Below are 14,115 nucleotides of genomic sequence, written 5' to 3'. Positions count from 1 at the left end.
TCTTTGCAATGCGCGGACCACCTACACTACTTTCGCCCGATACCACAGTAGACCGAGTATCTGGGCATATCATCGTCATCTTGTAGCCACATCCCCAAGTCATGCTCTCCTACGCAATGTTCGAATCATAAATATCAAGCGGCGTCCTACGCTTCAACGTACCGTCTGTTTCCCGATGTTCTTCCTTACTCTAGCGTTATAATCGTCTACGAGCTCCTGTGCATCTGCGAGATCTTTTTCCGGGAGCCAGTCGCTTGAGTCTTCGTACCCAGCCCACTTGACTAGGTAATAGCGCTTTCCATCTTCGTATGAGTGCGACATGATAGTCTCGACGACGTATTCCTCATCATATTCGCCGTCCCTTGCATCATTCACGTCGATGTCCTCATTATTGTCGCCAAAGCGTTGGCCGTGGTCCTGCGGTTTGGGATTGAGACCATCAACTCCCGTGTTCTGACGTTGGGGTGCAGGTCGTCGCGCAAGGAGCGGGTGTTCGTAGCTGGAGTTATCATCTGACTGTTGTGCCTGTAGAGCCGCTGGTAAGGCTGACGTAGAAGTTGTGCTCTCCGTCCTTCGCCGTTTTATGCGCTGCCGTTCCTCGTCGTCCACCTCTTCTTCGCTCTCGATCTCATCATCGCTATGGAATTGCCGGCCGTAAATGTCCCGCTCGAACTGCAGCTGTGTAGCAGCGCTCGACATTGACCGTGGGTCTTCTTCGGTATCATTGTATTCGGGGTGGGACTCGTGGGCACGAGGGTTGTGCATGGGCATTGTTTTGGATAGACGCCGGTGCGCTGCAACTGGAGAGAGCGGCAGAGCGCTGTTCGCGACAAATGAGCTAATGGCGAAGTTTGGCGATGGATGGCCTGAGAGGTTGAGCTCATCACCGTCCTCCTCACTTTCTGATGCATTCGTGATGGCAGACTCCAGCATCTTCTGGTCTGAAAGACGAGTATCCAGATCTTCGCTATCGACCACCTGTTCTGCCGCAGAAGCAAGACCACCGCGACCTATTGCCCATCCTCGTCCTCGTCCTCGTCCTCTACCTCCGCCCCTCCCTCGTCCCCTGCCTCTGGGTCTGCCTCTTGTTCGGATCGAAACCTCGCCAATATCCAGTACCGGCCCGCTTGTCGTCAGATCTCCACTTGCTCGACCACGTGGTTTGGCATTCCTCAGCAGCCTCCGCTTCGCAGCTTCTTCTGCCTCTGTTCGTCTGTCAACTTCCTCGGCCTCTGTGATTTGTCTGTAGTCTTCTTGCTCGAAGCGTTCCAGCTCGCGGCGGGACACGTATTTTAGAATCTGGCTCATCTCGATCTGCGCGACTTCCTCGTGGGGGCCGGTGGACGCTCGCTCGGTCTTGACTTCGTCGGATTCGTACACGATGCGGACGTTATAATAGTAGCGCGAAGTGCTTTCTACTTGTCTGCGGCTCAGGATTGAGGATTCCGCGTTCGGGATGGGGCATTGCTTAGGCAAGCTTCGCGTGATGACAGGCGGCTCATTGCGCAGGCGGAAGAGTTCTTCGTACACCTCGGGTTCTGGTTTGTAGTTTGTGTATTCGTACTATCGCTCGCTGTCAGCTGTGTTCCATAGAATAAGACCCAGTAAAAATTACCAGCTGTGTGCGCAACTTGTTCTTCGACCCTCGCGGTCTGCCGAGCCCGCGACCTCTCCCTCCTCCTCTCATCGACATCTTCCGGCGGGACCGCGCACCGTTTAGAGTCGAGGCGCGCGCAAGAGCGTGAAGCGGCGGTGCGAGGCAAGCTGGAGCACGTAGGGCGCGTCATGGTGAGATAAGCATAGCGACGTTTGACGCGTGAACGTTCAAACAAGTGAACGGATTGAGCAAACCGCGCTTATCGCGCTTCCCTAAACGCGCTGTTGCCCACCTCGGCGTCCATATCACCTTGTGCAGCCAGCAACCATCAAGACGAAACCATCGATTGCAACAGCTCCAGCAGTCCCCCTCGCCATAATGTTGAGAGTCTCGATGAGCCCCTCTTTGCGAGCTGTACCTGTGGACGGAGCCCCACTATAGGATGTAGATGGATTCCAGTTGCACTGCTCAGCGAGTTGTGGGTGTAAATAATTGATTATTCCATCAACATGTCCATATCTCTTCCCCCAGGCGGTGCGCTCCATTTCGATAGCTCTCCAAATCTTAACCATAACTTGAAGAGATCCATAAGCCGGTCAGGTGCACCCTTTGCCCCATTCCAGTCTTCACGCAAAGGAAAATACCAGGTTATCTGTCTCAATCTACCGCTGTCTCAAATTACCCATATGTCCGTCCTCTTCGGAAGAACCCATATTGGTCATGTCTCTTAGCCTGCTTTAGTAAGTTCTCTGTCGTCCCGTGTGCCAAATCATCACTCTCTGCGTAAAGATATGCGCGCGGGTATCGTCACTGCGCGTAGCCGTCCACCAAAGCTATGTGGACTGCCCGAACGTCCTTAGGTCGAAGTACCGAAAGCCTAACAGTATGCGTTTGATGGCTGCGTCGTATGACCTGCTCCGCTGTACGCAATTGTCATGTCAGTCGCACACATAGTCTCAGGAGGACTCACGTCAAGCTCGCTCTGCAGATGCAATCCTGGGCCTCCCGTAGCCGCTTCAGTGGCATCCTCGGCAGTGAGAAGGTAGCACTCATCGGCGGGATCGCGTGCCATCTTCGCGAGGGCCGAATAATCGAAAGTGGGAGCCGCAGACCTGGGTCGTGGCGGAGGCGGCATCAGCTCGCTGTCGATCTGGGCGGCGGTCTCTGGAGTGGTCTTTGAGGGACCAGATGGAGGGATCTTGGGCCAGAGAAAGCTTGCAACAGGAGGCATTCCGGGGGCTTGAATGGGAGGGGCGTCGACCTTGCGGTATCCCATTTTGGAAACCGCGGTAGCGAAAACTTCGTCTTTCCAGAGCAGAAAGTTCTCCCCGCCAGAGCAGAGATAGTCCAGGTACCAATGGGGGACGCTCGAGATCTCGAAGCCCCAGAAAGGTCCCTCGTTGAAGCAGAGAACAACCTCGTCTAAGACAATTTCCTTTTTGGGAGCGAAACGGCGGAAATCAGCCCAGTCGGAAGCAATATGAAATTCCAATTCGTCGTCGATCTGCTGCTTGGTCTTGCGGGCCTTGGGAGGCATTATTGCGGCGCGTGGAAGATGGAACGGAACGGAGAGTGGAGGGACGGAAGATGAGTGAGTTCGATGAAAGTGAAGGGCAAAAGCGGCACCCACGACGGTTTGAGGGAAGGAGCCAAATGGTGAGGAAGGAGTGACCTTTGGCCAGCGAACTGCTGGAGTACTGCTCATTGAACAGCATGCTATGCTCATGCAGCGCTTCAGATCTGAGGTTGTCGGCTCTTCCTGGGTTGGCAACATCGTGTTGCGTATCCATGTCTTGCTCCAGCGCAGCAGCTGATGAATCCATCCACGGTGCAGAACGTGAAGACAACCAGAAAATCACAAGGAACGACAGAATTTGCATTTCACAGACTGAACCTCTGGATCCCTGCAGAAGTGTCGTTTGCCATAAGCCGTGCGTGTTGACCCAGGATGCTCTATGAGCAGATTTCCGGCAGCAGAACGCAGCATCTGTCGATTCACCGTAACTCTAAACATAACGCAAATCATATCGGGAAGAAAGTAGTCACCATGAAACAATCTCCATTCTTCCGTACATGGCGCGTCGTTGCATTCACTCACAGTGCATCCCTGGGTCGGCTTTGCGAACCAAAAACGATAGTCCCTCACCACGAACAAAAATACCAGCCCACCACACCCGGACTCGACATGGCACCCAAAGGGAAACACAAAGGGAGAAGGGACTTACTTTGAGTGAAATCTTCTTGGAGGTAGTGGTCGAACCAATGCAACGGATCATCTCCGCGCCACTCTTTTGTGGATCTTTTGTGGATCATTTGATGTCAATAGCTCTTGTTGATGGTATATATGTCACAAGAGATAGGATAGCTGTGCCAATTTCAGTGGGTGAGAGAGCATAGAAGGGAGGGGGGTGCGTTGTTGTGGGCGGGGCAGTGAAGGCAGGCATGCACGCGTGTTTGGGAAGGCCGGTACGACGATGGCCCGGATCCGCCGCAGACGATGCTTCCAATGCTTTGACGGGTCGGTCTTCCGCATACAATCAAGCTGGATGTGTACTTGCGGGATCTTGGTATTACGTACGGTCTCACGCCTGGCCCTAGAAATCGCTGCGAGCATTCGACACAGCTTTTGCGCGACTGAGTGGACTCAAGGTCAGGAACGTAAATTCATCAAATTGGTATATAGCAAACCATCTAGACACTACCAGAGAGCAATGTAAATGCAGTTATGCGCCATACATGCTAAGCTAAATGCAACAGATCGCCTCATTGACCCAATGCTCAAAGGGAAGAAAGAAAAGCCTCCCCTAGAGGTCTCCGTTTCTTCTCTTAGCAGCTTCCAACGCCTTACTCAGCCTTTCTTTCTTGAGCTCCTCCTCACTCTTCCCCTCGCTCGGCTCAACACCACCTTCAGCCGTGTTTCCACCGTCTCCTTTGATCAGCTTCTCTATCTCTTCACGATCCTGATCGAGAACCGCCTCTTTTCGCTGGAACTCCTCTTTGAGCTCCTTCTCGCGGTCTGAGATCTGTTTCTCAAGCTGGGCGACTTTGTCGATTTGCTTTGCTGTCTTCGCTTCCGCGAGTTCAACTTCGAGAACGGAACCACCAACGTCGATCTCGATGTCGTTTAATAGTAGCAGAAGTGATTTCGACGAGTCGCCTAGCGCGAGTACAGTCTCTTTCGCTCGTGTGTACAGCTTTTCGTTGTCCGGTGAGGAAGGCAGATCGCGCACAGCAGCGATGATCTCCTGAATCTCTTGCTGCTCTACACCAACGGCTGCAACAACCGTTGACTCGACTATGCGCACAAACTCTGTCACGCGGTCAGCTTTCTCCGCACGAGCGCGCTGAACCGCGTCCTTCTCGGCATTGGCAAAGTGCGCTTCAACCTGCTTCATTTTTACGATGTTGCCCGCGGCGTACAGCGGCTGTATTTCTGTCTTCTTGTACCGCTTGTCTCGTTCTGCGACCGCCTCAACGACTTTGTCGTGTCGCTTCTCGATCTTTTCAAACAACTCTTCAAGCAACTTCAAACACTCTTCTACGACCGCTGCATCACTCCCCTCGAAAGTTTTTGCTCCTGAAACTGCTGTCGAGAGCAGGCTTTCCACCTCGATGTAGAGATCCATAAGACCCTTAATTTGCTGTTGCAGCCCGTCATAGACATTACTGAATACGGTGTCAACGTAAGATTGGTATTCGGCTCGATCCTCGTCTGCCTTTAGCCTGCGTTCTTCCTCTTTGAATTCGTCTTCAAGAATAGCGATATCTGCGTATGAGATCTCATGGTTGTCAAACAGCTGATCAGTCTCCTTCTCGCTTGACTCTTGTCGTTTGCGACGAGCTTCATCGTTCTTTTTGCGTACGAGAGACGCAGACTTCTCCCAGGGATCGGTCAGTTCTTGGAAGGACGGTAGATCCAATGGAGCACTAGCAAGTCGTTTGCGAACCGCTTCCAGTTGGGGATTTGGCTGCGGCAGGCGTATCTTAGCGGGCAGTAGCCTTGTCAATTTCTCCACTGCGTTTTGCTTGGGTGTTGCCTTGGCCGCTACCGCAAGGGGATGCTGTGTGAATAGTGGCGCAGGAACTGCCACCTCCGGATTGGCATTTGTGCCTGTGATTGGTCTGATGGATGGTAACGAAGTCCCGGTTGAGGCACCAAAGAAAACTTCATCCTTCTTACTCCCATGCAACAAGGTCGGGTTAGGCGCTGGAGTGGTAGCAGAGGACACCGATTGACGGTGTAGGCTCTGTATTGAATCCACTTGAGAGATAGGTAATGGCACGTACGCCTTGTACTGTGTTTGTGCCTGCGGCTCTGCAGGTGGCGATTGTACAGGTGTGGGTGTTTTGCTCGCGTTTTCATCCTGTGAGCTTGTAGGTGTAAGAACAGTGGTCGACTGGCTGGATACGCTGAACGATTGCTGTGTATGACCGGACGCCTCTGACTTGAGCGTAGGCCTATGGTGCACGATCGGTCTACCGCCCGGACTGTACTGTATGTCATCATCTTCGACAGGAGCAGCGGTGGGTACATGAACGTTGAGTTTCGTAAGCTTTGGAGAAGTCTTCGGTTCCTGGTTGGATGCGACTGTCGATTGAGAACTCTCCTGCTGCGGCTGGCTGATTGGCTGCGATGGAGGTGCATTTTGGTAGTCGAGGCCACGAGCGCCAGACTCAGCCTTGAGAAAGCCTATGAACACTTTGATCTTGTCCTCAACTAATGGGGTTTGTGCCTCGCTTCGCAACATTGCGATGTATCGCTCCAGGGAACCAGCATACCAAGGGTCTAGATCCGGGATCAAACTGGCAGGAGTGGGTTTAGGTGGCTCCTTGAGCTTCTCGGCCTCAAGTTGTTGTCTCAAGTCATTCGCCAAGCCTTCCGCTGTCTGATTGTTCTCAATCTGTTGCTTCAGATTGCTAATCTCGATGTCTTTGAGTTCGGCCTGCTTCTTGAACTCATCAACAAAAACGTGACCCTGTGCAATTGTTTCTTCTTTCGCCCTGAGCTCGTCTCGTAGTTTCACTATTTCATCGTCTTTTTCCTTTATCGTGTCTTCTTTCCCTTCCGAGTCTTCCTTCCATCGTTCGATTGTGAGATCTTTGTCTCTGGTGGAAGCATCCGCATTGGTCTTTGCTTGTTCCGCAGCAGTCTTCATTGACTCGATCTGATCAGCCAGAATCTTCCTCTCGTACTCCGCATGAGACTTGGTAGTCCCGATGACCACCTTCAGCTGTTCGACCTCGGCCTGCAAACTACTTTCCTTTTGTTGCGCCTCTGCCCGTACGCGCTCTAATGCTTCGTCTTTGGTTCTGAGTTCGGCAGCATATGTAGCATTTGCCTGTTCAATTTCCGGGTTTACCGAACGCTGCTGGCTCTGACCATTGTCATCTATCGAGAAAGAAGTGCTCGTCGCTGGCGGCGGTTGGTGCTGTCCTTGCTGTTGTGCAGGCGTGTTTCGTTGGGAAGACGGCTGTGAGACTCGCAATGGTGCGACAACAGCGTCGCCCACGACGAAATTTTGCTGAGACTGTGATGCTGGCGGCGGAGCGTTGCCCACGATGAAGCCTTGGAGTGGTGGTTTGGATGGTGGGCGTTGAATATTCGGCGGAGGCGTGGGCTGATATTGATCACGCTCCGGGGTCACTGCGGATACGGGTTGTACAGGTGGCGTAGGCCATTCGCCTTGTGGTTGAGGTGGAGATACCTGTTGCGACATGACCTCCGCACTGTCCAATTGCACAGGTACGCCATGGCGCCCGTCTTTCTTCGCTCCAAATATTTCTTCGTCGTCTATTTCTTCGCCTCCCCCGAAATGCTCCCAGTCTGACGGGCCGCCTGTTCCCAACACGCTGAACTTTGTCACGTCGTCTCGAGGCGGCGGAGGCGTGGGCAAGTTTGGTGGCGGCGGTTTCGGAGACGCAGTTCGATTGCCCGCGCGCTGAGCGTGAATAGCACCAAGAGCTATGGAACTGACCGAATCTGTTCGTCCAGGCGCAGTGTGACCTGAATTGAATCCCGTGCCGATACGCGTTTGGATCGGAGATACTGGTTGACTTTGCGGACTTGGCTCACTGACGAATCCTGGAGGCGCTGTACCGGTATGCCCGCTGACCGGCTTTGGAGCTTCAATCCCTTGATTGGCTACTTGGCCATACTGCTGTCCAGCAACCGAACCTTGGGCCTGATGTCCTGGTTGCCATGTCTGTTGCTGGGTACCGTAGGAGGTATGTATGCCGGTCTGCTGCTGCGCGTAGCCTTGGTCCGCCGGAGGATTCGACTGCCATTGGTTCTGCTCCTGTTGCTGATATGCCTGCGGTTGGACCGCCTGCGGTTGGACCGACTGCTCTTGAGATGGGTGTTGGTATGGAGGAGCAGGCTGGCTTGTCGCCTGGGCTGGCTGGCCGTATTGTGATAGATTCTGACTATACTGCCCCTGTTGTTGCTGTTGTTGCTGTTGGCCTTGAGCATAGGGACCTTGCACAGGGTTTCCGTAGGGGCCTGGCTGTTGAGCCTGCCCTCCGGATTGGTATTGATTTTGCGCGAACTGCTGCGCAGGGTATACAGATTGCTGGCCATACTGCCCCTGTGCTTGTGCTGGCGGTACACCTTGCTGACCTTGCGCGTACAGATTCGGATCTGGTGCCGGCTTCGTGTATTTGAACTTCTTGCCTCCTTGCAAGGGGGCATGCGATGCTTGTTGCCAAGCTGGTATGTCCGGGGGCGGAGGAACGTATACGCCAGGCACTGGGTTCGTATTCGAGGGAACATAGGACTGAACGCCTTGACCGCTAAGTGAGGGAGGAATGTACGCAGGATGCTGTTCGTTCGGGCTCAGGACAGAGCTTGGGGGATGCTGCGCAACTGCAGATGACGGTGTCGAGTACATTCCTGCCTGATCAGCGCCGTAGATCGACCCAGGCCGGCCTCCGAGTTGTGGTGTTTGCGAGGGTGGGAAGTATGACCCCGCTGGCGTCTGCGATGGAGGCGGAGGCGCAGTGGCGGTATATGCCTGCTGTGCTGTGCTCTGACCCTGGTATCCACTGGTCTGAGTGTAATCACCCTGCGGTACGTGTGTTCCATAGCTTGCGTTCTGCTGAGCGCCGTATCCGGCCGGTTGTCCCCAGTTCTGTGTGATGGGTTGTTGAGCGGCGGCAGCGAAGGCAGCTGGCTTCGGCGGAGGTGGAGGAGGTACGTCTTGTTGGTGGGACTGGTATGCGGTAGGAGCCTGCGTGGTATTCTGGAGGTATAACGTATCAGTATGGATCCACGCCCTTTCTAGCAACCTTGCGGCATCGTACCTGTTGTGACTGCGAGTATCCACCTGGCATTGCGCCGTAGACACCGGGGTTGTAACCTCCAGCTTGCTGCTGCGGCTGGTTCCATTGCTGTGGTACTGGCGTCTGGTTTTGGGTGGGCGCCGACCACTGACTCTGCGCTTGAGGAGCGGCGCTTTGATATCCTTGGGGCGCTGCACTGGAGATCAGCAATCTGCCCTAGTATGCGATAGCGGTTGGCGCACCTCCGTAAGGCGGAGGCACTGCTGGTGCTGACGGATAGCCCGTAGTGCTTCCGGGCCTCTGATACCCCGCCTGATGCTGCCCGTAGTTCTGCATCTTGGAGTCCTTGTATTCTGCCCCTCCGCAGCTTTCGAGCGCGCCGAAGCTGGACTCACTGACGGACCGATGCGGTTTGCGGTGGGTGTATACACGAGAATCGAGCGACCTTGGCAAGGCGCGCAACTGGACAAAGGCGCAAAAAGGTTGGAAATCAGGGTTGCATTATGGAGGAGAAACGGGCAACAGGAGGCAGCCTGCAGAGGTCGCAGCACCTCGTGTCGTGTTCGCTGGGGCTGAGAGCTGAAGCTCGGGTGCACATGTCTTCTCGAACAGGGAAAGTGCTGCCGCCACGCGCTCCCCCACATTGCATGTGGATCCGCAGCAGCGGACCCTGCTCATCCAAAACACTATGCCTGTCATCGCGAGATTCGGTCTTTGGGCTCTGCTTCCGCTGCTCTAGCTGCAATGATACTTCCAAGTTACGATGATGGCCCAGAAATCATTGCAGGAATATGCGCTGGGCCTAGAGGCACTGCACTCTCACGAGATACTCCCCCCGGGGCGTCTGCCCCCCACGCCTGCATCGAATGGCGGGAAGCACGATGGGTCGGGGCTTGGCTGGAATAGACGGCAAATCGATGCGCGGGTAACTTTTCGGCGGCTTGATCAGAGCAGCCATGAGGTCGGTGTACAAACGAACAGTCAAACAGCCAGGCTTGGTATACGTAGGCGTGCTCAGCACATGTTAAATCTCATCTGCAAACACCTTCTCATTTTTCTTCCTACTTGTCTTCTACTCCTGCATTACGAGTGTGCATCATTCCATCCTTCAATCCTACATAATTAGTCCTATTTCATATTATTGCCTTCCCTCATACTGTTCCCCACTTGTGACGAGATCGCGGCGTGGATCAGGATAGCTGGTGAAGGTGAGTTTAGAATGTCCGGGAAAAGGAAGCCTTTCTGGACGAGATGTGCCGAGTGAAGAGCGGTATTGTGGGTCGGGGGACGAGGGTGAAGTGAGTGTTTATGATCATGGCGACCGGGCAACCAGGCTATCACGTTCACCACGGTGTTGAAAATTCTCCCCACCGCCATATATAAAGAAAAAGACTGTCCATAGTCCCTGGTTCCATCACAAGGGCCGACTCGCCAGAATGTAAACCGACACCACGACATGCGAACACGTCTTCGACAACATGCAGAACAACCCAAACGTCCCTAACGGCCCCGCACCGGACACCGCTACCACCGCAGAAGCTCTCTCGATGCTCGCATCTCTCCGAGCTCATCAACAGTGTGCCCCTCCGCACGCGCACTCAATCTTCGTTGGCGCCACCCGCACCGAGGTCCGGAGCATCCTCGCACCCGGCCGCCTTCGAGGTACTATGCACTACGAGGCGATGCCGGAGTCCATGGCACAAGACAAACTCGGCAAATTCCTCAAGGCCATCGATGACGATCCTGATCGGGCTGTATTGGTCCGCTCCGTCAAGCTGAGCCTCGAGTGCGACCACTTCAAGCACTCAGGAGTCGCCGAGCTCTTCAACCAGGACGTTTTGCCGTATTACCCCTTCACGGACGACGAAACCAGCGAAGAACACCCGCCGCTCACGTACGCCCCACTCTACCTCAAGAACATTCAGCGACGAATGGCGCACGAGCCGCGCCTCTCCCAGCACCCGACGTGTCCGACCGACATTGCACTCCCAAGGAAGGAATTTTTCTACATGTATACGTGTTTGTCACTTTACTTGCCCTCCAAATCGATGTCTTAATCAAGCTTTGTCCGAATCCTGAGGCTATCGACGCGCCGGCACAGTGGTGCCCAGTTCCGGATCTCCCTTTTAAGGCGGATATCTTGCAAAAGTGGAAAGAGCAGCGTAACTGGGAGCTTGAGACTAAGGAATACGTTCCGGGTGACTACGTGAGGATTGGCGAGAAGGCTTCGACGCTGCCAACCTACAGTCCTAGACGAACTGGGACTCCTAGGACATCGCGATGAATGGCTGAGGTGGAAGACGGCGCTGCCTGCCGCAAGGCATCTTAGCTGTGGCTGAGTCCCCTGTATCATATCGAGTTTCTTTCCTTATGATTCTTGATTGTCTAAGCTTAGCTGTCAATATCCTCTGCAATTTGGAACGGGTCCTTGGGAGGCTTTTCAATGGAGAGTCGGCTGCTACGTACATCTGCTTGGAAATTCCTTCTCTGGAGCTTGTTTCTCCGCATGTATAATACCAATGGAGGCAATTTCTACCTCTAATCACATTTCCTACTATCCTATGGGTGCCCTCTCCGTGAAGACCAAGCAATGAACTGAACTTCTATGTTAATGATCACTGGTTGACGCAAGAACGACAATGCCGCCGCTCTCGCTGCAACAAAAGATTACTGCTCGCAGTCCCTCTAAGTAGTATCGGTTCTACAAGCGCTGCACTTTCTGTGCCAGCTTCCTGCCTCCGCACCTGCCTTCACCACCTCGTGCCTTCCCCAACGTCAGCGCAACCCCGCTTTCCAGCCCCTCACTCGCCCACATCGACGCTTTACAGTTATCCCATATTATCCATCATCTAAGTATATATATAACTCCATTCGCAATCTCTTCCAAGTCAAATGATCCGAATGTCAAGCGGTGATCATGCGAGAGGTTTCAGGAACGACAAGTTCTGTGGCTTGATTATGACCATTGCTTTTGTGACTGTACCGTTCCAAAACCCAAATTACAATTATAGGGACCGATCGCACAGCCCCCAATGACTCCAAGCTACTACATGCTACCCTATCTTGAAGCAGGCTCCGTGCATCTGGTCCACATCCGAATTCTCTACTGCCCTCTTTGCTTGATGACATACTCGATAGCCAGCGGCACATCCTTCACAATCGCATTTGGAACACCAAGCTTCTGCATCGACATCGGCAGTGACCCCTCCGCATCGCTGTCAGTCGCCATCTCCCACTTAGCGACTGTCTTTCCATCCTTCTCCACCTTGGCAATCTTCTCCAAACTCACGTACCTCCCCTCGATGACCTTCCTGCCGTCTTGCTTCTTTTGAATGGGGGTTCCGGTCGCAGGGCTCTTGTACATGTGCTTTGCATTGACGACGTGGACATGGGAGCGTTCTCTAATAGTGGGTGGGAATGTCGCGAGGCTGATAGGAAGCTGGACATCGATTGACTGAGCGAGGGTTCCAGGGGCTGGCTGAGTGGGGATGAATGAGACCAGGAGAACGGTGAAGACACGATCGCTGAGGATGGCGGGAGCTGGCATGCTGTGATGCATCTGTGTTACTGTGATGTGTGAGTACAATGACCAGACATCGGTCCATATCGCCGCCATTTTTTATTATTATTTTTTCACGAAAAAAAGAGAAAAGCGAGCGGAGTGAAACAAACTCACTCCTAATATTCACATCCCTCACCCCCTCAATCTCCTCCTCCACGTGCCACTCCAACAACGTGTTAACATCATAAATCGCCGGCGTATACTCCATCTCATTCCGCTCATGGTTCTTCCGCAGCACCTCATCCAGCTCTTCATAGCTCACCTCCCCATGGAAACTCCGACGCGCAAACCACGTGCCCTCAACCTTGTCCTTCTTCTTCAGCTTCTCGATGACAACGGCCCCGGCACCTGGCACGCTCTCCCTCGCCTCCCCCATCCTCTGAAACGAGCTAAAGTCCTCCTCATTCGCCTCATGTAGGCATTGTGTGACAAACGCTCCAACACCAGGCGGACTGTGCTGCTCGTGTTTCAACTCCGGGTGTCGGGGCACCTGACTGACGCCCAGCGGCAGTAGCGCGAGCAGTTTCCTCCCTGGGAGCGCGCCCGCTCCGCCCTCCGCGAGCCCCGCCGTGTGGTTCATGCTTAAGCGGCGGGGTCCTGTGGATGTTCAGGGGCCTGTACTTCTTGGCTGGCTGACGGAAAATTATCTGGTGGTCTGACCGAAGAGGGAGCAGTGGAGGAAGCGTTGCGGCCGTCTGACAGGTGGAGAGGGAATGCAATTGCGAGTCTAGATCTTGCCCAACGGGCCGGCACGCTTGCGGTCTTGGCGCGTATGCATGTGCACCTATGCCGATGCGGTAATCCGGTCACTCCTCTTGATGGTTTCCAGTATTGCCTATAGATAATTTTCGTAGCCTTTGCATTCTTGTCTAGGCCAACAGCCCGTGCGGGCTGCGCTTTCATTGCTTCGAGTGTCTAGAACGCTGGAGGGAAGTTTAAGCGCTTAGAAGCGAGATACAGAACACCATGCTACAAGGAGCCATCCGCGAGTGGCCAGAGAGTGAACTGTCATGGCCGTGCTGAGGGCTGACGGGAATAAGAACGCCTTGAAACTTGTACAATTAATGTACGGCAGATCGGCAATCGAGTGAATCTTTTGCACGTAGATCATTACTCTCGGATACTTCACGGTGGCGACATCGCATCCAACCACGTGAATATCCCGGAAATGTTATCTCATGTCCTCGGCTATGAGTCTTGTAACGAAGGGGCACAGGCAAAGCTTTGGCGCGTCCACAAACCGTACCCCAGAATCCAGCCAGCGCGAGTTGTGTCCCATGGCTCCGCGGAGCGAGCATCTGGAGCGCCCCCACCTATGCTATTCCTCTCTAAAGGCGGGCCATATGGGTCGTAGCGAGTCTATACTCGTCTCCGCATGGCCAGAACCACTTGGCGGGCCCGTCCTGCGCGTGAAATCCCATTATTGCTAGGCGACATTTGGACCATCTGCATCGGGCATGTATGGCAAAGTGCAAACTTTTGCATACCACACAGGGGTATAAGCACGGGACGCCGGATTCGGCAGCGATCAACAGGTTCATGGTCTACCGTTGGGCCGTGGAAAAGCTTGTGTGAACTGCACCTCTTGATAGGGCTGTGTCGAGCGATCTTCCTCGATGGTGCTGCGATACGCCGAGCTATTCATTGTCGGCAGTACACACGCGCTCTGTCAATACTG

General features: G+C 54.0%; 5 protein-coding genes across 5 annotated transcripts; 2 read left to right on the top strand and 3 right to left on the bottom strand.

Annotated features, from left to right (window-relative positions):
* Window positions 1–2,474: 2,474 nt before the first annotated feature.
* On the bottom strand, window positions 2,475–3,371 carry CC84DRAFT_1180591 (uncharacterized protein; the record flags this gene model as incomplete). The annotated part of the gene is made up of 1 exon (XM_018180486.1): window positions 2,475–3,371. One exon carries the CDS (start codon window positions 3,369–3,371, stop codon window positions 2,475–2,477), a length of 897 nt encoding a protein of 298 aa, XP_018030961.1.
* A 927-nt stretch (window positions 3,372–4,298) lies between these two features.
* Window positions 4,299–9,436, bottom strand: CC84DRAFT_1155530 (uncharacterized protein). The gene is made up of 3 exons (XM_018176938.1): window positions 9,118–9,436; window positions 8,897–9,066; window positions 4,299–8,835 (listed from the first exon to the last, which is right to left on the bottom strand). The coding sequence occupies exons 1-3, from the start codon at window positions 9,209–9,211 to the stop codon at window positions 4,402–4,404; spliced, it is 4,698 nt and encodes a 1,565-aa protein (XP_018030960.1). The 5' UTR covers window positions 9,212–9,436; the 3' UTR covers window positions 4,299–4,401.
* An 86-nt stretch (window positions 9,437–9,522) lies between these two features.
* CC84DRAFT_316107 (uncharacterized protein) lies at window positions 9,523–10,177 on the top strand. The gene has a single exon (XM_018185831.1). It carries the CDS (start codon window positions 9,639–9,641, stop codon window positions 9,999–10,001), a length of 363 nt encoding a protein of 120 aa, XP_018030959.1. The 5' UTR covers window positions 9,523–9,638; the 3' UTR covers window positions 10,002–10,177.
* Window positions 10,178–11,037, top strand: CC84DRAFT_316108 (uncharacterized protein). Its single transcript, XM_018185832.1, has one exon. The coding sequence runs from the start codon at window positions 10,354–10,356 to the stop codon at window positions 10,930–10,932; it is 579 nt and encodes a 192-aa protein (XP_018030958.1). The 5' UTR covers window positions 10,178–10,353; the 3' UTR covers window positions 10,933–11,037.
* A 786-nt stretch (window positions 11,038–11,823) lies between these two features.
* On the bottom strand, window positions 11,824–13,213 carry CC84DRAFT_1168675 (uncharacterized protein). The gene is made up of 2 exons (XM_018179454.1): window positions 12,552–13,213; window positions 11,824–12,442 (listed from the first exon to the last, which is right to left on the bottom strand). Exons 1-2 carry the CDS (start codon window positions 13,015–13,017, stop codon window positions 11,979–11,981), a joined length of 930 nt encoding a protein of 309 aa, XP_018030957.1. The 5' UTR covers window positions 13,018–13,213; the 3' UTR covers window positions 11,824–11,978.
* Between the last annotated feature and the right edge of the window lie 902 nt (window positions 13,214–14,115).

The sequence above is a fragment of the Paraphaeosphaeria sporulosa genome (genome assembly GCF_001642045.1).
Source record: "Paraphaeosphaeria sporulosa strain AP3s5-JAC2a unplaced genomic scaffold CC84scaffold_12, whole genome shotgun sequence".
Classification (NCBI taxonomy): Eukaryota; Fungi; Ascomycota; class Dothideomycetes; order Pleosporales; family Didymosphaeriaceae; genus Paraphaeosphaeria; species Paraphaeosphaeria sporulosa.
This window is presented reverse-complemented; position numbering and strand designations above follow the sequence as displayed.

Coding starts and splice junctions, on each gene's coding strand:
- CC84DRAFT_1155530 (XM_018176938.1), bottom strand. CDS start 9,211: ATGCAGAACTACGGGCAGCATCAGGCGGGGTATCAGAGGCCCGGAAGC. Junction 9,067..9,117: donor AGTGCCTCCGCCTTACGGAG/GTGCGCCAACCG, acceptor TCTCCAGTGCAG/CGCCCCAAGGATATCAAAGC. Junction 8,836..8,896: donor GATACTCGCAGTCACAACAG/GTACGATGCCGC, acceptor TTATACCTCCAG/AATACCACGCAGGCTCCTAC.
- CC84DRAFT_316107 (XM_018185831.1), top strand. CDS start 9,639: ATGATGGCCCAGAAATCATTGCAGGAATATGCGCTGGGCCTAGAGGCA.
- CC84DRAFT_316108 (XM_018185832.1), top strand. CDS start 10,354: ATGCAGAACAACCCAAACGTCCCTAACGGCCCCGCACCGGACACCGCT.
- CC84DRAFT_1168675 (XM_018179454.1), bottom strand. CDS start 13,017: ATGAACCACACGGCGGGGCTCGCGGAGGGCGGAGCGGGCGCGCTCCCA. Junction 12,443..12,551: donor GAGGGATGTGAATATTAGGA/GTGAGTTTGTTT, acceptor CACACATCACAG/TAACACAGATGCATCACAGC.